The following is a 24,733-nucleotide window of genomic DNA, read 5'->3' as shown; positions in this document are numbered from 1 at the left end:
TGTTAGCAAATATAACAACTTTGAACACTTTTAAGAGAGGAATAAAAGATATAAATTTCATTGCATATTCGTGTCGTTTAATATTGATTTTCAAGAAATGTATATATTATTGAAATAATTTATATACCAGTTTATCATGCAGTAGATAGGATAAAATATATAAAGTACTATTATTTTTTTATTTCAATTGATGGTTCATTATACTTTCTCTGGATTAGAATGAGAACGAAATTTTATATGTTAGTAAAAAACAGTGGACAAGTAACCAAATTTTAAAGATGAGAAAAGTACAAAAGTTTTTCGTAACATGTTGCTTAAAAATTGCATCATGTCTTAACACTGCAGTTTTTCAACGTTATTTTGGTAATAATTTTAATTTTTTAATGTGGATGAAATTAAAACATATTAATCCCTGCAATCTCGACGGTTCAGCAATCTTGCAGAGCTCCATGAAGAGTCATGTTTGATCCATACGTATTCTTTTTTTATTAGTTTATCATTTATGTGATTCTTTTATTTGTAATAATTGATATTTTAACTCTTAACTGCTATAAACGTTCAAACATGAGCAACTTCCACAGAAGGTCTCATAAATCTCCAATTCTTATTGCAATTATTTACTTACTTTAATAATTGAACATTAAATTCTGATAGAGTCGCATGGTATGAGTGAAGAAATTCTAAACTTTTCTCAACAAAATGTAAATAAACAACTTTTATTTTGTGCATTACATATATCATATATATTTGTAGAATATGTTTTAAATATATATTTCTTGACAATTGATAATTAATTGTTACGTTTGAATTCATGATTTATTATAGTATCCTGAGGGTTAACATACACAACTATTTCGATTAATTTCCTTGTAATCCTGCAACTTTGTGAACTTCTCAAAATATCAGAAGAGATACAAAGGATATTTTGAATATCCTACATGTAACAAATTTGCTCTTTCTAACTTACTTAATTTTGTAGAAATTAGACTGTAACATACTTGTTCTGTATATTAGTATTTAATTGTGTCATATCAGAGTATTTTACTTTTCTTAAAAGAGCAGTAATAATATATTGGAATTAAAGAATATGTACATTTACAAGTTGCAAGTATATATCTTTCATATGTTTTTAAACAAAATATAATCATTGATTCTCATGGAATTAATTATAACTTAAATATTTCACGCATAAGCCATTCTGTACTACATCTACAGGATGTAATAGTAAATATGTTATAGTATAATATAATCAAAATTAAATGAGATGCAATATATTCCTGGAAATGTATGTCTGTAGTTTATATCTTTGTAATTATAACGATCATGATCACTTTGAGTGAAGTGAAAATGATTATACTGAAACATATAATAGATTTACATTTAAAATTTAACTCTAATAATATTGTGCATGACTGATAGTTAAACCACATTTAATAACCCAGATTTAAGTCTGGATTATATTAGTTATTGGTTTTCATAATATTCTATAACACAGTAAATTCTTATTAAAATATTGTTCAGTATATAAAATACATTTTTACATACAGAAATATGTTATTCAAAATTGAATTTGTGTATAGCAAATAAAATTTAACATTACACCTTCTGTATAAGTATATTGAACATATGATGGTAAAAGATAACGTGAACAATAATTCTCATAAGTGGAAGATTGAATTCTTTTTCCTTTTTTTCTTACTTACAATTTATAAACATAAAATATAAAAAATATTTAAGATCGTAACAGGTGAAATTAAATAAAATGTATAATTTAACAGTATATTTTATAAAAGAGTTTTAGAAAAAATCTGAAAATTCTACATTCACCATTGAATATGCAAAACAGTATTTGAAATATTGTTGCTCTAATCCCACGTAATAAGAATATCCACTTCTACATATAATCATTATTTTCAGTATATACGATCGTATATGTACCGGTAAATTTTCATAATATATTAATAAGATTCCTCTCACAATCATCTTATACAGTGTCAAACTGCATTGATAAACATGTGTAGTTCGTTGGGATAGGTTCAAATGGAGTCAGTGTTTTCTGGACGAGGGTTAATACAATTTGCATTACTTTCACAGTCCAATATCGCCTGCTATTCCCTGACGATGCCAGTTCATTCCATGCAGTAATAAAATTTATTCAATTATCTTAAGTTGCATTTACTATCATAATTGTCATAAAAATTCGACTTATTTTGTTTTATTAAAAATATTTTCGTTGCTTCTATAAAACAAATAAGGAAGCGGTGATTGCATGGATTGTGTAAAACACTGGTGCATCTACCTTGTTTATTTATTCAACTTTAAACAATACTGTGGTAGTTAGTGACGTGTGTGTATGTGTATATGTGTGGGTCTGTGTGTGTATACATATATACACAGGGTGAGTTACGTAAAACAGAACGACTAAATATTAACGTTAGTATCGAAAATAGAGAAAAAGCATCAAACAGAAAAGTTATTAGCGTTTACGAAGTCAAATATGTTTATGTAAATAAATTTGCTGGTTAATGTCATTTTGAAAATCTGGTAATTGTTATACATAATTTCTTAAATAGTCCTACATAAATATTGACTTCATGACATAATATCAGCTTTTAAAACAAATTCAATAATATAGGACGAACTTCTCGTCATTCATTACGGGTCGGCATTGTTACCAACAGTACATAACACATTATTAAAAAGTCGTTTATCAGTTTTAATCTTCGTTTAGACTGTACTCATAGAAATTTACTTATTCTTCATAATCTGTTTCACGAAGCTCTCGACGAAGGGACAAGTAATAAGGATACAATTTCTGTGCATATATAATATTCATATAATACCTGACTGGCTAATGCCATTTTCTCGAGCAGGCTGTTTAATACTGTTGGGAGGATTCATATTTATTGCATTAAGAGCATTAACTAAATTTGTTGTATATGCCACAATTTTTGTCTCATGTATTTTATATTAATTTTGACTAAGTAAAATCGGACTGACAATTACGATTGAGAAACCAGTCTTGATATAAACGGACAACCACACTCAGTGTCACCGATGACTTTCATAATAGACAGAAATCCAATCGATTTTTTCTTCTTATAGGTAACTCATTATTGACCGAAGTCCGATCGATTTCAAGTATCAAACTATATTATCACTAAATACATCTTCAAAACAAGCGAATGCTATGATTCGGGTTTTAGAGTAAGAACGCATTCATTCGAAGATAGTGACAGACAATACTATATGTAATTTGTGAATAATCATATATGTCTCAATGACATAAAGAAAACCTAATGGACTAGAACTCTAAATTTTGTATTACTACTTGGCTCGCAGATCACAATTTTCAGCCGGAACATTATTTCAAGATCATATTATCCTATGCCATTGAATTCATCTGAGAAGTATAGATTATGCTGCGGTGTAAAAGAATATGTAGTACTGTTTAAAACATAATAGATGACCTTTAAAAGGCCTTCAAGATAACATCGCTCAGCAGATTTGTTTACATCATTATGTTTAACTCCTTAAACAATATAATTTTTCTCTTTGTCATTTTTTTTTCTACTTTCAATACTAATGGAAACATTTAGGTGTTTCGCTTTACGTAACTCACCCTGTATGTATGTGTGCGTATATAGTATATATACACATATACACACACACATATATATGTGTATATATATATATGTTTGTTGATATGTGTGTATGTATGTTCTTGTATGTATATGTATATATATGTATATATATGTATATATATGTTTATTTGTTTGCTAAAGACAAAACAGCAGGCTTTACCAGCTCAAGGTGTTTGGGACATGCGTGGTAAGCAATTCTTCACGGGTGTCGAGATCAGAGTTTGGGCGATTGCTTGCTTTGCTCCACAAAGAACTGTACGCGAGGACGCATTACGAATGTTCATAGGACAGTTGCAAAGAATAAGTAATGATGCTGGGATGCCAATCATTGGGCAACCATGTTTCTGTAAATACGCTACTGGACCAGATCAAGTGGAGCCCATGTTCAAATATTTAAAAATGACGTTTGCATCATTGCAACTCGTATGTGTTATACTGCCTGGGAAAACTCCCGTATATGGTAATTATCCAAGTGTTTTCATGTTACGAAAAAGATCAGTAATTCTATATGCTTCTGATGATTACAAGTGACGATTACATTTTATTTCCAGCCGAAGTGAAAAGGGTAGGAGATACATTGCTGGGTATGGCAACACAATGCGTACAGGCAAAAAACGTTAATAAAACGTCACCGCAAACGTTATCTAATTTATGCCTGAAGATTAATGTAAAATTAGGTGGTATTAATAATATTTTAGTACCAAGTATCAGACCAAAAGTATTCGACGAACCCGTCATATTCTTTGGAGCTGATGTAACTCATCCTCCTGCCGGAGATAACAAGAAACCTAGCATAGCTGCAGTAGTTGCTAGTATGGATGGTCATCCATCTCGATATGCAGCTACGGTTAGAGTTCAACAGCACAGGCAAGAGATCATTCAAGAACTGAGTTCAATGGTGAAGTAAGTAAATTAATGTATTTATATATAACAGTAATTAAATTATGCTTATACAGGGTGATAAAAACAATGTCACTACATCCATGGAAGATAGCACTCGTCAAATACTGTAAAAAAGTTCTAATGAATACAGCCAAACAAGTTAATATACCCGAAGTTATAAACATCTTTTTGTTCCTATTGAAACAATCGATTTTCTCCCTTCGCGAACTATCACACTGGCATAACAGATTTTCTTATTATTTCTTTTTTTTTTTTTTATTCTAACAATATTATAATAATCATGATCTTGTGCTATGTTACAAGCATAGAAGAAGAGACTGATAATCCACTATTTTCATACGGTGCGATAGTTCTGAAACGAGACAATTAATTTCTGTGAGCGAAACAAAAATGTTTTTATAATCTCAAAAACATTAATTTTTCGATCCATGTTTGTTAGAACTTTGTTACAGCACTTGACGAATACTCCACAAGTGATATTTTTTGTATCACCCCGTATAAGGGAAGTACTGGCACATTTTTATGTGGTATTGGTCAATTATAATTATATGTTAAATTATAATAAGAATAGGAAAGCCGCAATTCTCTTCGTACAAATATAAAACAAAATTCTAAAATGATTCTCTTTATTTTGATGTGAATTTAAAGTTGACTAAATCGCAAAATAACCTTGTTTTAAATAGTAAAACTGAATATAAAAGAAAGTAACGTTTTAGATCTTTTAAATATCTTTCGTCATTTGTGCTTGTAAAAACAGAAATTTCAATTAATTTTATTTTTTAATCAAATAAATTATAATCTGTAAAACGGCACGTGAGAATGTTTTTTGTGTATAATGCATAAAGTATTTTCGTACCTTAAAACGGAGTCTATATAATATTTTACAGTTCTCTCTTTGAAAGCATCAGGAGTTTCATTCCATTACATTAATCGAACACTTATAAATAAGAATATCCCTCGTATCTGTATTTGTTTGTACATAATGGATTTATCCTTGCAAAAATTTGATTAATAAAGCACTTTATTTTAATAAAAATGCAGAAATTGTAAAGAATAATTATAACTATTGAAATTCGGTGTTTCTTTTAATAAATATATGCAATCTCTTGCAATTAATCTATTAACAGATTTTGCACTGTACAAACTATGATAGCTTTATGTTAATTATTTTGAATAATACAGTACTTGCTATCCATGACTAAATAAGAATCCGAAAACCAAATTATTGGGTCACCCTCAGATTTAAAAAAGAACATGTGTTTTTCTAAGAACAATCGAATTTTTTAAAGGAACACAAGTATTACGTGAAAACTAGAAACGATAGGCAGTTCATATTAGTCGTAAAAGATAGAGTTGTCCGAATATGCAAGTATAAAAATGTTGAATATTTCGTATTATTAAATACTCGTAAATGATGTTCAAAGTTTAAACGTGCATTTACATATTAAACACTAAACTATTTATAGAAGAACGATTGTGAGAAGCTTTATCATAGTTATCATGAATATTTATAAGAAAATTAAATATTATTCTCACAAATGATAAGGCGTGTAAAACTCGCTAAACTGAGTAGGAAAACCCCAGTGAACATGGGTCAAAAACTCAATAGTTTCGGAGATAAAAATAGATTTAGTTTGACATAAAATGTATGGAGACCGAATCAGGAAGACTGAGTTATCGCGAAAAATATCAGTGAACTCGATTCGAACAAATGTGTCAAACAAAACTTACAGGGTATGAAATACTATATGTCACGGCGGGAGGTAATTGACTGTGGCGTGACTTTGGAACGTACTGCAAAGGTCACGTCACAATTCTTAATTTGAGAAGCAGAACGCCATATTTTCTATTCCATATTTCTTAAGCTGATATTCAGACGTTTTCAAGCTATAGACGTGAAATTCTTCTGTAAACCGTTATCAAGGTATCACCATCCAAAGTTGTTGTGACATGTAGTATTTCATACCCTGTAACTTTTGTTTGACATATTTGTTCGTATCATTGATATCTTTCGAGATAACTCGGTGTTGTTCTTGAGTTTTCAACCGATGTTCACTGCGGTATTTTTACTCAGTTTAGTGAGTTCTACACGCCCTATCGTTTATACGCAATAAACCCCGTACGTATATGTAAGAAGTGACCGGGGTCCAGATCTATACACCGCGTAGTCACGGACCTGATGCGCCGTAACTGGCGAGCGATGGTCGTCTAGTACCAAACCTCTGTACGTGTGTTTTCGACGGAGACTTTCTTAACCTGTCCGAAAGATATGTAAACTATTCTCACGCTTACTGCGGGGATTTACTCTTCAGAAATGTCTGCAGAATCCAATGCTGCATTGCAAATTCGTGCTAACCAACCCACTTTTTGTAAAAATCTAACAGAAGTGCGTAAAAAGTACGCGCATCTACCCTTTTCTAAACTTTGATCATTGTTTACAAGTATTTAATGATATGAAATATTCAAAACTTTTATAGCTACATACTTGGGCAACTCTTTCCTATTTTTACGACTAATTTGAACTGCCTATCGTTTTTAGCTTTCACGTAACACTTGTTTCCTTCAAAAATTCGATCGTTTTTACAAAAGCCCATGTTCTTCGACAACTAAGGGTGATCCAGCAATTTGGTTTTCGTGGCTAGTGGTTATTGCAAAATACAAAAGAAATTCAAATTTGTTGATTAACAATAAATTATTAAAAATTTGTAAAGTTGTAAATTATTAACAACCATTATGATATCTGTTGAGAAGTAGTTATCCACTGGTGAAAATAAATCGACGCGGCTTCCACCCGATAGCTTCAAACAATATTCAACATAAAATTTCTCACATTTTAATCTGTGAATGATATAAATACAAACACTATTTTCTTAACAGTTGAGGTGCTTTTACTTAACACTATGCCGTCCGGCGACACCACAGTGGTGTTGTACACATAGTATCGCCCAGTGGCCGGCGACAGCACTTTAGTATCGTTTGCATTCTGTTGGTGTTTTGTTTAGGTAACAATAAGTTACACACGTCAACAAATTTTTGTTGACGACAAGTGAAGTAATCCGAATTAGTGCTGTTGGCGCCAAGCGAATAAATTTTTACGAGACGTGCGGACGGCAAAGTGTTAAGTTATCAAAAACTTTGCAAACGAATAGATGTGTATTTGAGCTATGATCGTGATGTATTCAGAATCTCAGAATCTTTGACTGTATTTAAATTAAAATTCGTCAAATCAGATTTTTTAATACATTACTTGTTACTAACGAATTACTTTTCTCAACTGAATTTCTATAAAATACAGTAATTTTTGAAAATTTTATGCAATTTAAATTTATTTTCTTCATTCTCTAATATTAAATCGCTTTCTATTGTATTAATGAAAAATAGAACATGGTAAATAAGAAGGTTTACAGTTCAAGTTCTGCCACTTGTACTGTCGTTACTATTAACATTCTATATGCTTCTATTATTAAGGGTGTAGAACATTAAGAAGGAAATAACGAATTTGTTCCAACTGATTCTTATAATGGAGTCAAAAGTGCTCTCATACCAATTTTTTTCGTAAACGTTTCTTTTGGTAGTCGACAAATAGAAGACGTTGTACACTAATTTTCAGCCTATTATCTCAACCAGAAGGATAATTGTAGGGTAAATTCGAATTATCAGTTTTTGTTCTATTTTCCAAATTTAATGGCACATAAAAATTGTGTTAAAATTCTGAAACATTTTTGGCATAGCAGTGTATAGCTGAGAATTTTTGGAGATTATTCCGTTCCAAATTCTTCGCGTGAAAAAAGAAAACTCCAAACAAGTAGAAGAGCGTAGATTTCGCATTGAAGCTATCGCGTGGCAGTTCTTTAATTTTTACATTAGCGGACATATTAGACAACTAACTTTTAGATGCATTTTAAGCAGAATCGTAATGAATATTTTTACCTTTTGGAACGAAAATATCTCCAAAAATTCTCAATCGTACACTGCTATGCCAAAAATGTTTCAGAATTTTATCACAATTTTTACGTACCATTAAATAGAGAAAATAGAACAAAAACTGATCATTCGAATTTACCTTATAACTACCTTTTTGGTTCAGATAGAGGGCCGAACATTGGTGTACAATGTTTTCCATTGGTAAGCTATGGAAGAAAACTTCCTTAAGAAAAATCTGTGTAAGGGTACTTTTGGCCTCCTTATCCTGCTATATCCTTTACGTAGAAGACAATTCTCAGAACTATTTCTGGTTAAGGATTAAAACTACATTTATCAGAGTATTTCAGAAACCAAAAGGTATCGGACAAATTATTTTTACATTGCGTTCTTTTAAATCAGGATTCCGATTACAACAAATAAAGCAATGAAATGATTTATTTAAACAATACTATTAAAAGTATCAATCGTTTTAGGACTTTTCGTGCTAAATATTAAGATGTTTTTTATATCTTTGTTTCTATATAATATTGATCTTATATAATAATTATTCTTTGTTTTATACCGTTTGCCGAGTGCAGAGGAATTGTAGAAGCAAGAATTGAACAAAATCACCCTTTTGCCTGTGACTTTACTCTTCTTTAGAAATACTTCTGTATTTAAAACATGTGAACATACTTATTTTTTTAAATGCAACTGTACTTTTTTTAAGCTAAATAGATTCTCTTGAAGGTTTTCATTTATTAACATTGACGTGTATAAGTTTCATATGTTCCCTTCTAATTCAATCATTATCCGTTTCAAATGGACTTATTTTCTGTGCTAAATCCGACGTTACAATAATATTAAAATTTAATATTATGCACATAACCTTAGAAAGTAGTAGAATTTTAATGTAGGTAGATTCTTTCCAATTTTCATAAATACAAGCTGTACGAATTCATATTTAACACTAGTACCTATAAAATGAGTCGCAATGACCCATTCCTTCATTTTTCTTTTACAATTATTAAAAACATAACAGATCCTTCTTTGAGAAATTATCAAAGAAATTGATCTAATGAGACGCAAACTGAATCTGAATTTTCTTATAGAAAAATTTAAAAAGGTCAACTTCACTGCTCGGTAGTGAATTTAATTTGGATCGGAAGTTAATTTGAATTCTATTATTGTCGCACAGTTATTTCCTCTTGTAAGAAAATCCACTTTCCATGCAAGGTTTTGCTTAAGTAATGCTTGCGATATGAAAATCGGACACACATTTATAATGTATTTACCTTTCTTTTCAAGGGAACTCCTTGTTAGATTTTATAAAAGCACTGGAGGGTATAAGCCTCACAGAATAATCCTTTATCGAGATGGTGTCTCGGAAGGCCAGTTTCTGCATGTATTGCAGCATGAGTTAACTGCCATTCGCGAAGCTTGTATGAAACTTGAAGATGATTATAAACCTGGTGTAACATTCATTGTAGTACAAAAAAGGCACCATACTCGTTTATTTTGCGCAGAAAAAAGAGAACAAAGTGGAAGAAGTGGAAATATTCCCGCAGGTACAACAGTTGATATTTGTATTACACATCCAACTGAATTTGACTTCTATTTGTGTAGTCATCAGGGAATTCAGGTAAACTTTTAATAATAGTTTGAATTGTATTGTATCTTATATGGTGTAAATGTTAAATTATTTTTGGCATAGGGAACTTCACGACCATCGCATTATCACGTTCTTTGGGACGATAATCACTTTGAAAGTGACGAGTTACAATCTCTTACTTATCAATTGTGTCATACATATGTTAGGTGTACAAGGTCTGTCAGTATACCTGCACCAGCATATTATGCTCATCTTGTAGCATTCCGAGCCAGATATCATTTGGTAGAAAAAGAACATGATAGGTAAGTAAAACTTTCAGATAGCACACGATTTTGTAATTATAATATAAGTATTAATTCATTATTCACACGCATATACGAGAAAAATTATTGAAATATTGTAGTCTTTAGGAACAGTATACAAATAGAGCTCTTCACATTGATTTTTAAAAGCTATGTGTGTCGAAAATCATTAACTGATAATTACTGCATTATAAGATGCAATAAAAGATATTTTAGAATCATAAAAAGCGTATTCTACTTTTACTTCTGTGATGAAAAGGTGTTACAATTATATTATATACAAACATACGCCCGAAAATGCTTCTTTTTTTTCTTTTTTTTTTTTTTTTTATACATAGATACAAATAGTTCTTTCTATTTGCATACTTTGTCAAAATGGCTAAAAATTATTTTCTTCAAAATATACGTATATATTACGCATCGGTTTTTTCCAATTTGCAATATTGATTTTACGGATATGAATTGTATATGAAGAAAAATCCACATCCAGAATGAGTTTTCCAGTTTTTCTTTTCATTGCCTTTGCTTATGTCTTTGTTTTCATGACTTCTTGATCGTTCAAAATCAGATCTGAGCATATGCCAATCATATTATTTAAAGGACGATTACAAGCTTATATACATTGATCGATAACTTCTTGGAATCAATTGTCAACAAATATTAAGCATTTAAGGAGAACAGTTCCTAATCATAAAAAATATAAAGCGACATGTTCGTCATTTTTCTTCAGAAAACGTACGTCCAAACTGACCAGAGCATAGTGAAAGTTTAAACTGTAATATTTTTCATTATATATTCCTGAACATGTTACGATAAATTTAATGAGGTTTTGCTATTGGAAATAAATCCAAACATACTTATTCATTCAAGTTTTTAATTATAAATAAATTACAGCAAATTATACACATACATACTAGACGTTCTTGTCGATTTTCGTTTAGAACATTAATTGCTTAATAGTTAACAGCGAATATGTACTCTTTACTCATTACTAAACCGCAGATTTTTATGGATTTATGGGAAAGTTGACACAACAAAATTACACAAAATGCACATGATACGAAAACATATATAAGATATTCAAAGTACTGTGTTTCATGTAATACTTATTAGGAAAAATCTTTTTCTACTGTAATTCTATTTCTCTGATTATATTCTTAAACATTTGAATTTACATGAAGATCCGCAGTCTATTCATCACATTTTAATTCATATTTAGTGTTCAGTTTTATTGAAAATATTTTCATTGTTTCTATTTTAGTGGAGAAGGTTCTCACCAATCAGGCTGCAGTGAAGATAGAACACCAGGTGCAATGGCAAGAGCTATCACAGTTCATGCAAATACAAAACGGGTTATGTACTTTGCATAATTTTTTTTTTAATTTTCCTCGCACACATGCAACGTATATCATAAGGGTTTAATCATCATATCTTGCATGTGGATATTTCTAGACTGCTTAAATCCTAGAGAATCTTCTTACGTGACCAATTTTTATATACATTTAAATAAGTCTGCTCAATACCTAAATTACACCGAACGATTTTACATTGAGCTTTGTTCGCTTATTTCGTTAATGTTTTGTTTAAGATAATCACGATTGGGTCTTGGACAGACTTTTTACATTTAATATTTTATGGAGTAAGTTTAAAAAGAGGTGCTTTTAGTTAATCATGTTTCGAATTAGATTAAGACCTACGCAACCTGACTGGTAGATTATTTCGCCGTGGAAACTATAAACGGACATTCAAACACATAAATCAGCTGCCGTGCATATTACGCTTATTTTTCTTAAAAAATGAATTTTTAGGAAACGAGTAACATTTTAGCATTTTTAGAATACAAAAAAAAAATAGCACGAATTCATAATTGTGTAAATCGCTTTTCAGGAGACTGTTATCTGATTTATATGTAGAGTTATCATAACCTGTGGAATTCGTTTCTTTCTTTTATGAAAAAATGTGGAGATTTATAAATCGTGCGTCAAGAAAGGATTGATATGGGTGTATTGATAAGGCTACATAAAATTGATGGTCTGGTTTCATAGAATATATTTACACCTCTGAATCTGTAAATTTGTAAAAACAGAAAATTTCTGTAGAATTGTTTTTAAACGTGAAAAATTATTATTTATAACTCTACTCAATCAAATCGTTTCTATTTTATTAAAGTATACCTCTCAAACCATTTGTTTGCGAATTTGGTTTTTCTTCTTTGTATCTTTTCTTCTCCAGGCGAATTAAATGCATGGGCATAAAAACATTTAATATTGATTTTGAATGTTATAAAGAATTAAGCAAGCTTTTGTTCATAAAATTTCAATGATTCATAGATATAGATTTGACCTTTGAAGTTACGACCATTAATTTCGTACACACTGTACAGGGTGTATACAAGTAATGTGTAAAGAGCATGGTAACGTGATTCTACACCTCTGAACTTTGGTGTAGATTTGATTAAAAATATATCGGTGCATAATTAACCTTGAACTTGAATTTCAAGGTCAATTTTTCTGATTGCAATGTTGTACATTCTACTCGTTTCGAAGAAAAAAATCTCAAAGGAACCAAAGGTCAAAACTCAATCGTTTTCCTGGAGAAAGACGTTAAATCCAAAAACAAGGTCAAATTTACACGGTCATTTCTTTAATCAAATCTTTATTGATCTAAAGGTGTAGAATCATGTTACCCCTTTACTCATAATTTGTATACATCCTACATAATCGTCATGTCTAAGCACATTTACCTTTATGCTCATACAATTTTACATAAATATATTTATCGCATCTATTATATTTATTCTAAGATTGTAAAAATTGGTCACGTCAAGTAATTAAGTATCAGGGAGATGCAAATAAATAAATGATTTTGAAATTGTTATTATCAAGGTCTCCAAGCCAATAGCCAAAATAAGATAGGAATTTATCGTAATAAAATTCAAAGTCGTGGCAAGTCGAAGAGACACAGTGTTATAAAATATTTTGAAAGTTTTAAAAAAGAATGTGCCACATTAGTAAGTCATATTTGTTCCTTATGAATTTAATATAAATCTTTGGAATTTCTTAAAGTAATTATAATATTCATTTCAGAAGGAATCTTCATGAATTGTTTGCATAATTGTAAATCATTAAAACTGAAATGTATAACGTTGCATCGTTCTCAGAAATAGTACGTCACTGAATTATTATTATTTTGTAAAAATTTAACAGCTTACATTTAACCCTTTGCAGATGAATGTCGCCAAATAAGTAGTGTCAGGTTTTATGTATAGAATAGTGAGCTGTTGTTTAAAAGTAACATTAAAATGATACATACTTTTCTCTGTTCTTTATATTTATGTGCACATTATACAACCCTGTTCCATATGGAAAATATCGTCAATATTCTACCTTTTTATCCGCAACGGGTTAAATAATTGTATATTATTAAAGTATGGAGGTAATGTAGTTTCTAGGTTTCATTTTAATTTCATTGACAACATTTTTCGTATGTAGCACGGAAGTCATTGTGTACAAGTATGTGTACAATGTTATAATGCAGCTTGAACTGTGGTAACACTTTATTCATATCAACTATATATTCATTTAAGAACTTCAAGAAAGCTGAAAAGTACCTAGTATACGGTATTTAAGATCATGCGATTTTATCCGATTAGATAAAGAAAGAGCTATCTTGAAGTTAAATCTACATAACATTAAATCTGGACTAATTTTAAAACGCCATCAATGCAAAAAATGATTTGAGTAATACTAGAGTAAGGATGATTTAGTGAAAGGGGAATAAAGAGTAATGGTAAAATCAGAAGTATATTACGGAATTAAAAGATAAGCTATGTTTATCGTGTAATGTATATTTTAAAGACATCAAATTTTTATTCTAATGAATTCTTTATACATGATTGTGTGAAAATGAAATTTAAATAGAACAATAACCTTAATGAACACAATTATTGTATTAAGAGCCTTAAAAGCAACTACAATAGATAGGGTAATGAAGTGTATAAACATGTATTGAATGCTGTGCGCCACAAATTGTTTATTGTATGTTGTTAAAATCATTAATACACCAATGAAAATATCAAATAATATTCGTTATTTCGAACACGGTAGATTCTCTAAGGCAGTTTGTACGATGGTCGTTTATAAATCAGTATTAATAAAGGATAATTATGTCACTGCATGGTAGAAATCATAAAGCAGCAAAAGCGTCAATGATAAATATATACACCAGTAAAGGATTTATAAATTTCTCTTAAACACTTTAAAATGCTGTATTCACAACAAAAATTCTGAAAGTACAGGAATTTTGTATCGAAACATTGATGTATTACAATTTTAAAGATCACTGATTTATAACAATTGAAACTTGTAGAATTTTGTGTATTAATGATTCTAACTCTTTAGTACTTATAAATCTGAAATGTTAATATTATCTTGGAAAGTACGAAAAGGTCCTTGATCTACCAATACTTATTATTTATTCTAGTTGTACATTTAAGCCTGTAATCTAGAGTATCACATACAGTTGTAACGATTAATATCTAGTTTATGACTTCGTAATAAAAGTAGGTAATTTGCTAAATAGTACTTGAATCTGGGTAAATTTCGGAGTATAATTTTTGGACGTTCGCAATATCTCTGCGGTCGAATCAGTTTCACGTAACAGAAGGCAGCAGATATGTGAATATAAACATTGAAAGTGGTATAGAAAAGTAAGAAACAGCAAATTACGATCAATGTGGAAGTGACGGAGTTTACTGTTTGTATTGTTGAAGTCGGCAAAAAAACTAAAATGTCCGAACGCGGAGAGTTTACTTATTAGTAATCTGAATTGCAATGATGCCCTACAGATCTATTAGATTTTAAGTGAATCGGTATACTAAAAACAGCTGGAGTATATATGCATATACAATCGGAGCGCGAGTGAATGCCAAAAGCGGAAAAATACTGAAAAACGAAAACCTTTGTACTTTTGTCGTTAAAATTGAGGAAACTGATATTTTCCTGCGCCCGATCAAGGAATTAGCCTCCATTTGTAAATATACCTCAGTGATTTATCTACGAAACATTTTCCCATTCAGTAATCATCAACTTAATGGACAAAACATGAATTGCTTACAAAGATTTTTGTAACTTTTAATGTAACGTATTGAATTAAAGTGTTAGTTGTATGTTGTTTACCGATTTTTCCAATCTAATGCAACACAGTGTATTAAAAGAAATCGGTTGAATAATTGTGTATTATTTACAGAATACACATAATACTAGACTTGTACCTAATCTGTTTAAGAAAAAGAAACGATGAAACAATTTAAACCTTCGAGAAAATGGGTTTACGAAATGAACTTAGCGTGTAATAAAATGACCGGGTCTATTTACAAAACAGAAGCGTTTACTTCTTACCACGTGTCCCAGACATTTTTAAAATAAGACAAATAATTTATATTTGTATATCGTATATTATATATATGTGAAAATTCACTGTATTGCATTTGTTTTTAACAAATGCTGCGTGCAAATGATAAAAATGAGTTACACAATAATTCCACGATTAAGATGGCAATAAATGCCTTTGTATTTCGAAGAGCTTTTAGGTTACATTTTGATTAATTATATTTGCATGTGATCGATTTACATAATTAGTAAGTTATCTTATTTCTTTAAAAAAATTGTCATATTCCCGAGAAAGCTTTATGATCGTCAGTGTTTTTAAGTGGCGTATACATTGATACGCTGATTTTGAAGGTCATTTAAACGAAGGTTCGTTAAATGGATGGATTGTTAACGGATTATTAATAATAGCATTAATGCTATCAAATATTTTGAATGATTTCACAGTATTAGTATTAATGCATCATTTATTTCATTGTAATCTCACATCTGCACAAAATTTTGTCGAAAAATACGATCCTTTTTGTAGTATCTGTAAGGAATTCACCAAGCGCCACCAAAGACCTTGACGGTGCGATGTTATAATTTTTTAAATTTACAATGAATGGACAAACATGCGTTAACGAGACTATTAGAATATTTTAATGTCAAAGGATAGTGGTCGAATTCTGGGAAGTGTAAATAACTGTAATGAAAATGCAACGAGGTTCATTGAAAACTAACGAGAACATTTCACAGTTGCGTACAATATATCAAAGAGTGAGCCATAATATTTTTGGAATATCTATTTGCTTTTCTTAAGAAATTTCAACCATTATCCATTGTCTTTTTGTATAAGTATAAGAAGCGAAGTCCATACTAAGAGCATGGTAAACTTGAATTGTATTAGTGTAAACTTATTTCATTTAAACAATGAAGCATATGTGAATGCGTTTCGGGAGATAGATGTAACGAATGTCAACTCGAACATGATCAATGATGGCGTTCCCAATGAATATTGATTAATCCAAGCCACATGATATAATAATATCGTAGCTTTATAATTGTCTAGGTATTTCTTGTTTCTAAATGTGAATGTGTCGTACCTACCAATTAATGTTGCACCAATAGGTATATTATTGAGTACAGGTGATTATTAGTAATGATAGTAATTAATCAATTATAAAAGTATCACACTTTATGGCTGAACCAACTGGTTTCTTCATTAGAAGCGCTTCTTTATTAATGATCTCATAGAAAGCTAGCGCATCTTTCTGTTATGTTGGTATGTATTAAAGCATGGGCTCTCTCAATCATTTGTATTAACGGGCTCGAGCGTTTCATGATTGTAAAAAAGATTTATGCAAGTTTGTAGTATCGAAATTCTAAATTTCTACCCAATAATGATTGCTGTTAGTAGGGAAATTCTCGGACGACGCTTATCGTACCGGTAGTATAATTTGTAATTACATTAGCAATCGACACTTCAAATTGATTGTACTGATTCTTTATTAACCCTCGGTATCTGCATGCTCGGTCATTTTGACCGATTTAACGTAATGGTCGGCTGTTGTGAAATTGATTCACCTGAATTTGACATTAATGATGATGTGCCTATTCAAAAATATAATAAAAAAAGGTTCAATATAAAATCTTTTTTTCAAAATAATAATAATAATAATAATATATATATATTGAAATATATATTATTGAAATGTTTACTATGAGTCAAAATGACCTTACACTTGGTAATTATAATGTACTACACAGCCATCTCGTATTCGAGGGTTAATGCAAAAGTGATGCGAATTTCTTTAAAAAATATTGAACGTTTTTCTACCAGGTTTCATTTATCTATTTACTTTGATTGTATGATCAATCCTAAAGCAATAAGAAAGTACAGTACTTACCAACAGTTGCGTTTGATCATGTTCAACCAGTGGCATCAAATAATTTTTATGTTTAATTAATTATTTGTTAATGAATTAAATAAAGTTGACCAACTGTTTCAAATTTTGAAATTAAATTTTTTCAATATGATCAAACGAACCATATTACTGATTGACAAAAATAGAAATAGCATTTACTTTTGTATCATCAATTCAATCCAGTGATATATTGTAATTTGTAAGTGTTTAATGGGTGACTTTTTTAATGAAAATATGATAGTGTAAGCCCCCGAGAAGAGTGTACGTGGAAAAGAGTGTTTTGAGTGCATAGAAAGTATGCAGTAATAAAATCGTAAATCACAAATGAATAATTGAAAGACTGTTAAAAATATAACGTTGAAATGCGTTTAAATAATGGTTTGTTTTGTCAACGAGCTGCTACCGATGAATTCAAATGAACAAAATGACTAGTGTATAGCCGGCAAAATTTGAATCATCAAGGGTCATTGAGCGGGTTGGTCGCAGTACAGATTTAGTGGCAGATGTACAATTTAGAAAAAATTGAAGTTTTAAGCGAAATAATCGATGTTTGCGAACATTTAAACTCTGTTTAAATATTTGTCGTTTCACATTGCACGTATGCTATTTTAATTTCGAGCTTTTTTTGTAAGAATCTGAAAGGAAAACGCAGTAGGACACTACTCTATCCGATGAATTTAAAACAAAAATACAAATCCAAAAAAAGTCGCAACACGAATATGTCGAATGATCATGTATACGTATAATACGTATATCATCTATGATATGTTTCTTTTCGATATGTCATTTTAAATTGTATATTCAAATTATTCTGATTTAAATTATTTACGAGTAAAATTAATCCGTTGAGTAACAATTTTGTATACTTCTGTGTCGTTTCTATGTTTCAATTGTATAAAATCAATACTATCAATGCGATGTTTATGAAAGTTTCGATTAAGATTTAAGTCAGTGTTAAAGAACTTTTCAATACACTAGTATTTCTTTTTCTATTTTTCGCAACATAACGCTCAATAAACTTGCAAAACAATGAAATGTTACTTGCGGTGTGAATAAAAATATTACGTCATAAAAATATAACATCTATATGATCGCTAAGTGCATATTTATTTGTTAATAAAAGGTGCAAAATACAATTATTTATTTATTTTACGCTATCAAAACAATATCGTTTGTCCTGTCGCGTATGTAAATTGTACATATATCCGCCCCTTATATCAACTAGAGTTTAATGTTTGTCCGTGTACACTTGACGTAACATGTAGTAAATTTGAATTTACTATTGAAATAAAGATTTTCCTAAATATAAAGTGAGAAAATATGTAGGAAGAGAAGTGTAAAGATGAATATGGAATATGGAAAGGCAAGAGATATACTTGCCTTACAGAAAATATGTAAAAATAATTCCACTTTATGAATCTTGTAGTTAGGCACCTAGCTTTTTCGTATAATAACATTCAGACTATGTACAGTATAATTATTATAAACTCGAATTTCTGAATAACTCATGTGTAACGTATTATTATTCTATACTACAATATTACATGTCATGTTTTTTCATTAATCCCAAAGATATAATGCCTTTCCTCTATGTCAAAGAGAGAATTTCTTTACCTAAATGTTTAACGGGTGATTACGATCTAGAACAGGGGTGTCGACCTGTCTACACTCAATGTCTGATACTCTGTGTACGTAAGCAACCTCTATGTAGCATTTTTTAATAGGCTAATACATGGAAGTACATAGGTATGGGGAGAGGGTAACTCTGAAGACAGATCTTAGAAAGAGAGAGCTTCCAATTCGACATCCTTGGTTTAGAATTTACAGAAGAAAAAACTTGTTCAGACTACTGAAATAAATATCGAAAACTAATCGATTGATTTGAATGATTTTTTTTTAATTAAACCATATACTTTTCCACGAGTACGGAACTTCGAATATATTGAGATTTACCACACTTATTGATTATTACACCATATAAAATAGCGAGAAAACCTCTAAAAACATGATTTTTAGCATTGAAAGTGTTGGAAAAGTCTGAACAAAACCTTATCTTAAAATTAGTGTTTTGCACATTTTATACATTTCAAGAATAGAAGATCTATCCCTGGATTTACAGGTAAAATCGGCTCTTCAGAATATTTTCTGCATATATCGAAATTTTGGTTTTTCTATGTAAAACCATGTAAAGTGAAAACAAACTAAAATATGCAAAATTTAGTCAGTTACACTGACTAAAGCTACAAAAGGTACATCATTTTCTATATAGAAACGAGAAATATAAAATCTATAAAAAATGAAACCGAAAGTTGAACAAGAAATCAAGCCTATACAATTTTAAGTAAATTATAAAAATGCTACAAAAACTATAACTGCTTATTACAAGATTCTCTGGCGTTGCGTCGTGCAGTGTCGTGTCGTGTCGTGTCGTGTAAGCATATACTATGCCTTTAATAGTTCATTACCTTTTTACCATGAATCTTTATGTAAATGTTCACATTTTAACATAACTGATACATTATCGATATTTCATACAGTTGTATTTACAACTGCACGAATGATTTTATCATAAATCAAAATGCATTCTGGCATTCTTTCGAGCACTGTTGTATTTAGTAAGGTTTTGAGATTCTGATAAAAAATAAACTCATCCGCGTGTGTCCGCCGTTTTGTTCTAGAGCATTTTGTTTACCGCGGCGCGCCGCAAATCTATGTAGCTACCGCGTGCCACGCGTCGCGATCTGTAGTGTTTCGAAAACCCACTTACTAAGGTCATTAAGTTTAATATAGCTTAATTATTACATTGTTTTATATAGTTTTATATACACCTGATCCTCGATTTACGCGGACTTTTTTCACGCGAGCCTCTTTTTTACACGGTCAATTGGAACACTACGCGGCAGTTTTTGCGTGCGATCTCAATTTACGCGATCTGAATTTAGTAACAGCGAATAAAGTATACTTTTCTTTCCTAAAATGTCATTATTATTATTTCTTTTGTTAAGCTATGTGAAATAAATATGTATTTCGAAAATTTATACCAGCTTTTCTCTTCAATATTTTGTTTTCTCCTGTACTCACAGGCTCTATTTACGCGATTCTCATTCGCGTAAATCGAGGGTCAGGTGTACTTCGAAACAAATTCTTTTCTAAGAAAATATCATTTTCAATTTCAGCAATTTTTCAACCGGAATTTTCTAACCCTTTAATTTTGCTCAGTAATATAGAAAATTCATAGGAAATGAATAAATTAAACAATTATATATTATTTATGATCTATTATTCTGTATTCTGTATTATATTATTGTATATTACATAATGTAGTATATGATATATAAATATATGAAATTATATGTAGGATTAATTTATTAAAAATCCCACGTGTTGCCGTGATAGGGAATGAAAAAACAAAAGATACACTTACTAAGTAACAATAACAAAAATGTGAAGAACACTTTATTTCAATATAACTTGCTGACTCGCTAAGGGTTACTTACCAACTCTCTCTCAAAATGTCTCTCATCGAATGTCGCTTTTAATGCACACGCTTTTCTCACGGTCCAGTCGCTCGGTTCCATGACACTCTTCCTCGCATTCTATCAGCCACTCAAGATTTTCCAAACGCAGTCATACTATTTACCAAACATCGCGGCGCCGATCCGACGCAGTATGACCTATCGCCCGCACGCACGCACAAGAAACCATTCATCCCACACTCAGTCACTCATCTGGAAAAACCCTACATATATACATATGCCACATGATTGCCTATTATTATAGTATATTATTATATTACATTCCATATTTTCTTGTGAAAAGTCGATATAAACATATCTTTAAATTTGGCCACCCAAATCGAGCAAATACTCTACTGTGCAACGTGAATCGCAATTTTGTAATCATATGACACAGGCCTAACGAATGGCGGGCAGATGATAAGTCGTTGACGAATTTGGACATCTTTTCGCTAAGAGTGAAAGGAAACTTAAATATAATGTTACAGAAACATGTTTAAAGATGATCACGGAGATTCTTCCAATTTTTATCTCAACAAACGGGTACATAAGGGCTTCATAAAATTCAATGTTCAAAAGTATATGATTTCATGAATTTATATTAAAACATTTAATTTTAAATATTGGAAAAATCAACTTTTACGCGTATCTCTCATAATATCACACTTGCCTGCAAAATTAAATATTTTTTAAAGTTTGGACCTCCGAAAAAAATCACATCACGAGGTCGAGAAAATTAGTTGCTTAAAAGAGGAACGGGTGAGTTGAGTTTGTACGGGCATTGTCAAACAAACGTTGCATTATTCATTGCGATAATGAAACCTTGTTTCGAAGAAAGCAAACGGAACATAATGCGACAGAGTGAGATGCGACGATACATTAGCGTTGAATTTCGTTTGTTGCAGTTTTCAATATTTACGGAAATTCGGTGATACAGGAATCTGACTAACCAATTTGTTTCCTAGAAAAACCAAGATGAAGCATGCGGTCAATTCTCCTTGCCCTGTGACTTTTTACCTTGTGTGTAATCGGCACAGTCCCAAGACCCAGACTATATGTACATTGTATACACATCCTGTATACAAAAGTAAATACATGAAGTTTAGTGTGTTACAAAATGTTACCACTATGTGGCGTCATTTTTCTCGTTGCTAAAGCTAGTACATTACAAAATTTAATAAGAAGCCCATATAATATTATTGTACTTATCCACCGGCTTCTTCCAAAAATTTGAATATGGATATGATTATTGAATATTGCAAATATGCAAAATATTTGCTTCTCTTTTACAGCGAAGCAATATAAATTTTCGTTTGATTAGAACGTGCGGTTCTAATCACGGGACTGAATTTGATATTTAGTCCCACAAAAAATTATTTCATGATAGTTAGTTTATGTTTATAAAGCATTATTCAGACAAAGCGTATCTTCTGCTCGGATTGTTCTCTTTTTCACGCTATTATAGTTAAAATATTACGGACTGTTAACCTTTGCATCTATCAAAGTGCCCCCCCCCCCCCAAACCTTTCCAAAAACACAATCAAAAGTATTCTCATAATACAAATCATAAAGTTCTTTTTATAATAGCATCTTATTTATTGAAATATGTTGGTGATCTTCTTTGTTCTAATAAGAGAGCTCAATCCTTGGCGACGTTCAGATAATAGAGTTTGTTTACAAACACAGCAGACTCCCGTATAACGCGGTTAATACGTCACGCGTTGTATATAATAACATGTTTCGAACGTGTATTACCATGTCAACTTATATTTTCTATAATGTATGAAAAATAAAAGAATTAGGAAATAGGAGGAATTGATGACAGCGAAGAAAACAATTGTAATGCTCAAATAACCGTAACTCATCTTTAAATGCGAAAAATTCCTGAACTTTGTTATATATCGCATTATACGAAAATATGAAAATAGTAGTTACATGAAAATAGTAGTCGCAAAATCTCCGGCGCGATGCACAGTTGCCGATTTGGCCATTTTAGGCGGCCAAAATTAAAAACACCAATATATCGAATTTGTTCGACAAAATATGATAACATAATATAATAATAATCAGTTATAAAGTATATAATAAATGAATAAATATTAAATATTGTTAATTATATATACTTATATAAAAAAATTCATATTTACATGGAATGGGTTACATTATGTAACCCATGGGTTACATAATAAATAATAATAGCTCAATAGGTAATATTATATGATTGGAATCAATTATATGTAGGTTGGCCGAGTGTATATGCGTTGTGTGTATGAATGTGTGAGTGTGCTGTGTAACCTCGTGCCTGCTGAAGTGTTTGGGACGATGCGTCGGACGAATGTTTTAGTTTTAAGAATCGGGCGAAGAACCCTAGTACATATATATTTTACATTAAATACGTTATATGTTTGATAAGTTCTTCACGATTAACTACTGCTACTCACAGTACCCATCCTACATATATAATATACAATAGCTTAATAAATATTAATTATATGCGAGCGTACGGCCACGGCCGGGCGTTCGAGCGCTTCGTGTTGCGCTTCAGGAAAAATGCTCTAAAACCAAAAAGTACATATTTAAAGTATGTAGAAGAAAGAGAATTTTATTTGAAACAGTATAATTATTTCATAACAACTCACAATAAAATAATCCACAAATCAAACAACGCACACACTATTTATACACTCTGATGCTCTTGTCTTACTCGCACAATTTCTAGAACATTCTTTCATTGCCATGCATTAACTTCACGTATATTTGGAATATTCTAAATTAATAGAAAACGAACATTATTAACATAAAAATCAATATAGAGAAAATAAATTTAGTCTAGAATATTCCAATGCTTTGAACATTTATTCAAAACGCGCTCACACACGCACACAGTCGCATTATTCATCTATTGCACACACATTCATCACTCATCAATATATCTCTTCTCACACTCAAATACATCCATTCCCACAAACATGTATATGCAAAACTTTTTTTATGCATAATAAACATATAGTTTTACCGAATATAATAGTGCTTGAAAGAATGCCGCACCTCACAGGACAATATAATAAAATCATATATGAAGTATTACAGTTCTAAGAAATATTATTGATTATAAATCACGCTTAAATATAAATAATGACACAAAGATACATGATAAGTATACACAATGTCTTTGAAACAGACGAAAATGTTTCGAAGAATTGAAAGAGCAAATCGTGTGCAACGAAAACTCCCAACTTTCAATGAAGCACACGAGTTTATGAGTGCACGAATGAAAAAAAGACAATTGATACCTTATTCCTCGCATATTCAAGTATCTCGGGAGCAAAAAGTTTATAGCTTAGGCATTTAGAAATTTTTGAAATTGACTTTCGGCCGCCAAAAAAGGCCAAATCGGCCAATCTTCCTGTTCTTAACCGTTTCAACATTCGGGGCCAAGTCTTTTGTCTCAAAAACGCCGTTGTGACACTGATTTCAGGAGCAAAATTATTTGTATTCATAGCAATGTGTTTATAATTTATTTAGGAACGTATTTTTGTTATTGTTTCTATTGTCTTAAC

The 24,733-nt window shown here is 30.7% G+C and overlaps 2 protein-coding genes across 9 annotated transcripts in view; one reads left to right on the top strand and one right to left on the bottom strand.

Moving 5' to 3' along the window:
* AGO1 (protein argonaute-1) overlaps positions 1-18,756 on the top strand; it is a 134,794-nt gene extending 116,038 nt beyond the window's left edge. For all 6 annotated transcript variants that reach the window (XM_076368526.1, XM_076368521.1, XM_076368520.1 and 3 more), the window contains 5 exons: positions 3,786-4,104; positions 4,196-4,547; positions 9,759-10,092; positions 10,165-10,364; positions 11,626-18,756. In XM_076368526.1, the coding sequence (XP_076224641.1) occupies positions 3,786-4,104; positions 4,196-4,547; positions 9,759-10,092; positions 10,165-10,364; positions 11,626-11,734 (1,314 nt within the window). In that variant the 3' untranslated portion in view covers positions 11,735-18,756. The remainder of the gene's footprint in view (positions 1-3,785; positions 4,105-4,195; positions 4,548-9,758; positions 10,093-10,164; positions 10,365-11,625) is intronic.
* Positions 1-24,733, bottom strand: part of LOC143174630 (uncharacterized) — a 58,020-nt gene that overhangs the window by 23,065 nt on the left and 10,222 nt on the right. Inside the window, exons 1-2 of one of the 3 annotated variants that reach the window (XM_076368595.1) lie at positions 6,279-7,060; positions 4,376-4,486 (exon numbers count right to left, since the gene is read on the bottom strand). The exons of 1 other annotated variant lie outside the window; for it this stretch is intronic. The gene's annotated coding sequence lies outside the window, so the exon portion shown is untranslated. Of the gene's footprint in view, positions 1-4,375; positions 4,487-6,278; positions 7,061-24,733 lie in introns of those variants that run through there. One more of the 3 variants, XM_076368605.1, reaches the window with a different exon arrangement.

This window comes from Nomia melanderi, chromosome 1 (assembly GCF_051020985.1).
Source record: "Nomia melanderi isolate GNS246 chromosome 1, iyNomMela1, whole genome shotgun sequence".
Classification (NCBI taxonomy): Eukaryota; Metazoa; Arthropoda; class Insecta; order Hymenoptera; family Halictidae; genus Nomia; species Nomia melanderi.
The sequence above is the reverse complement of the archived record's forward strand: the minus strand, read 5'-3'. Positions and strand labels throughout refer to the sequence as shown.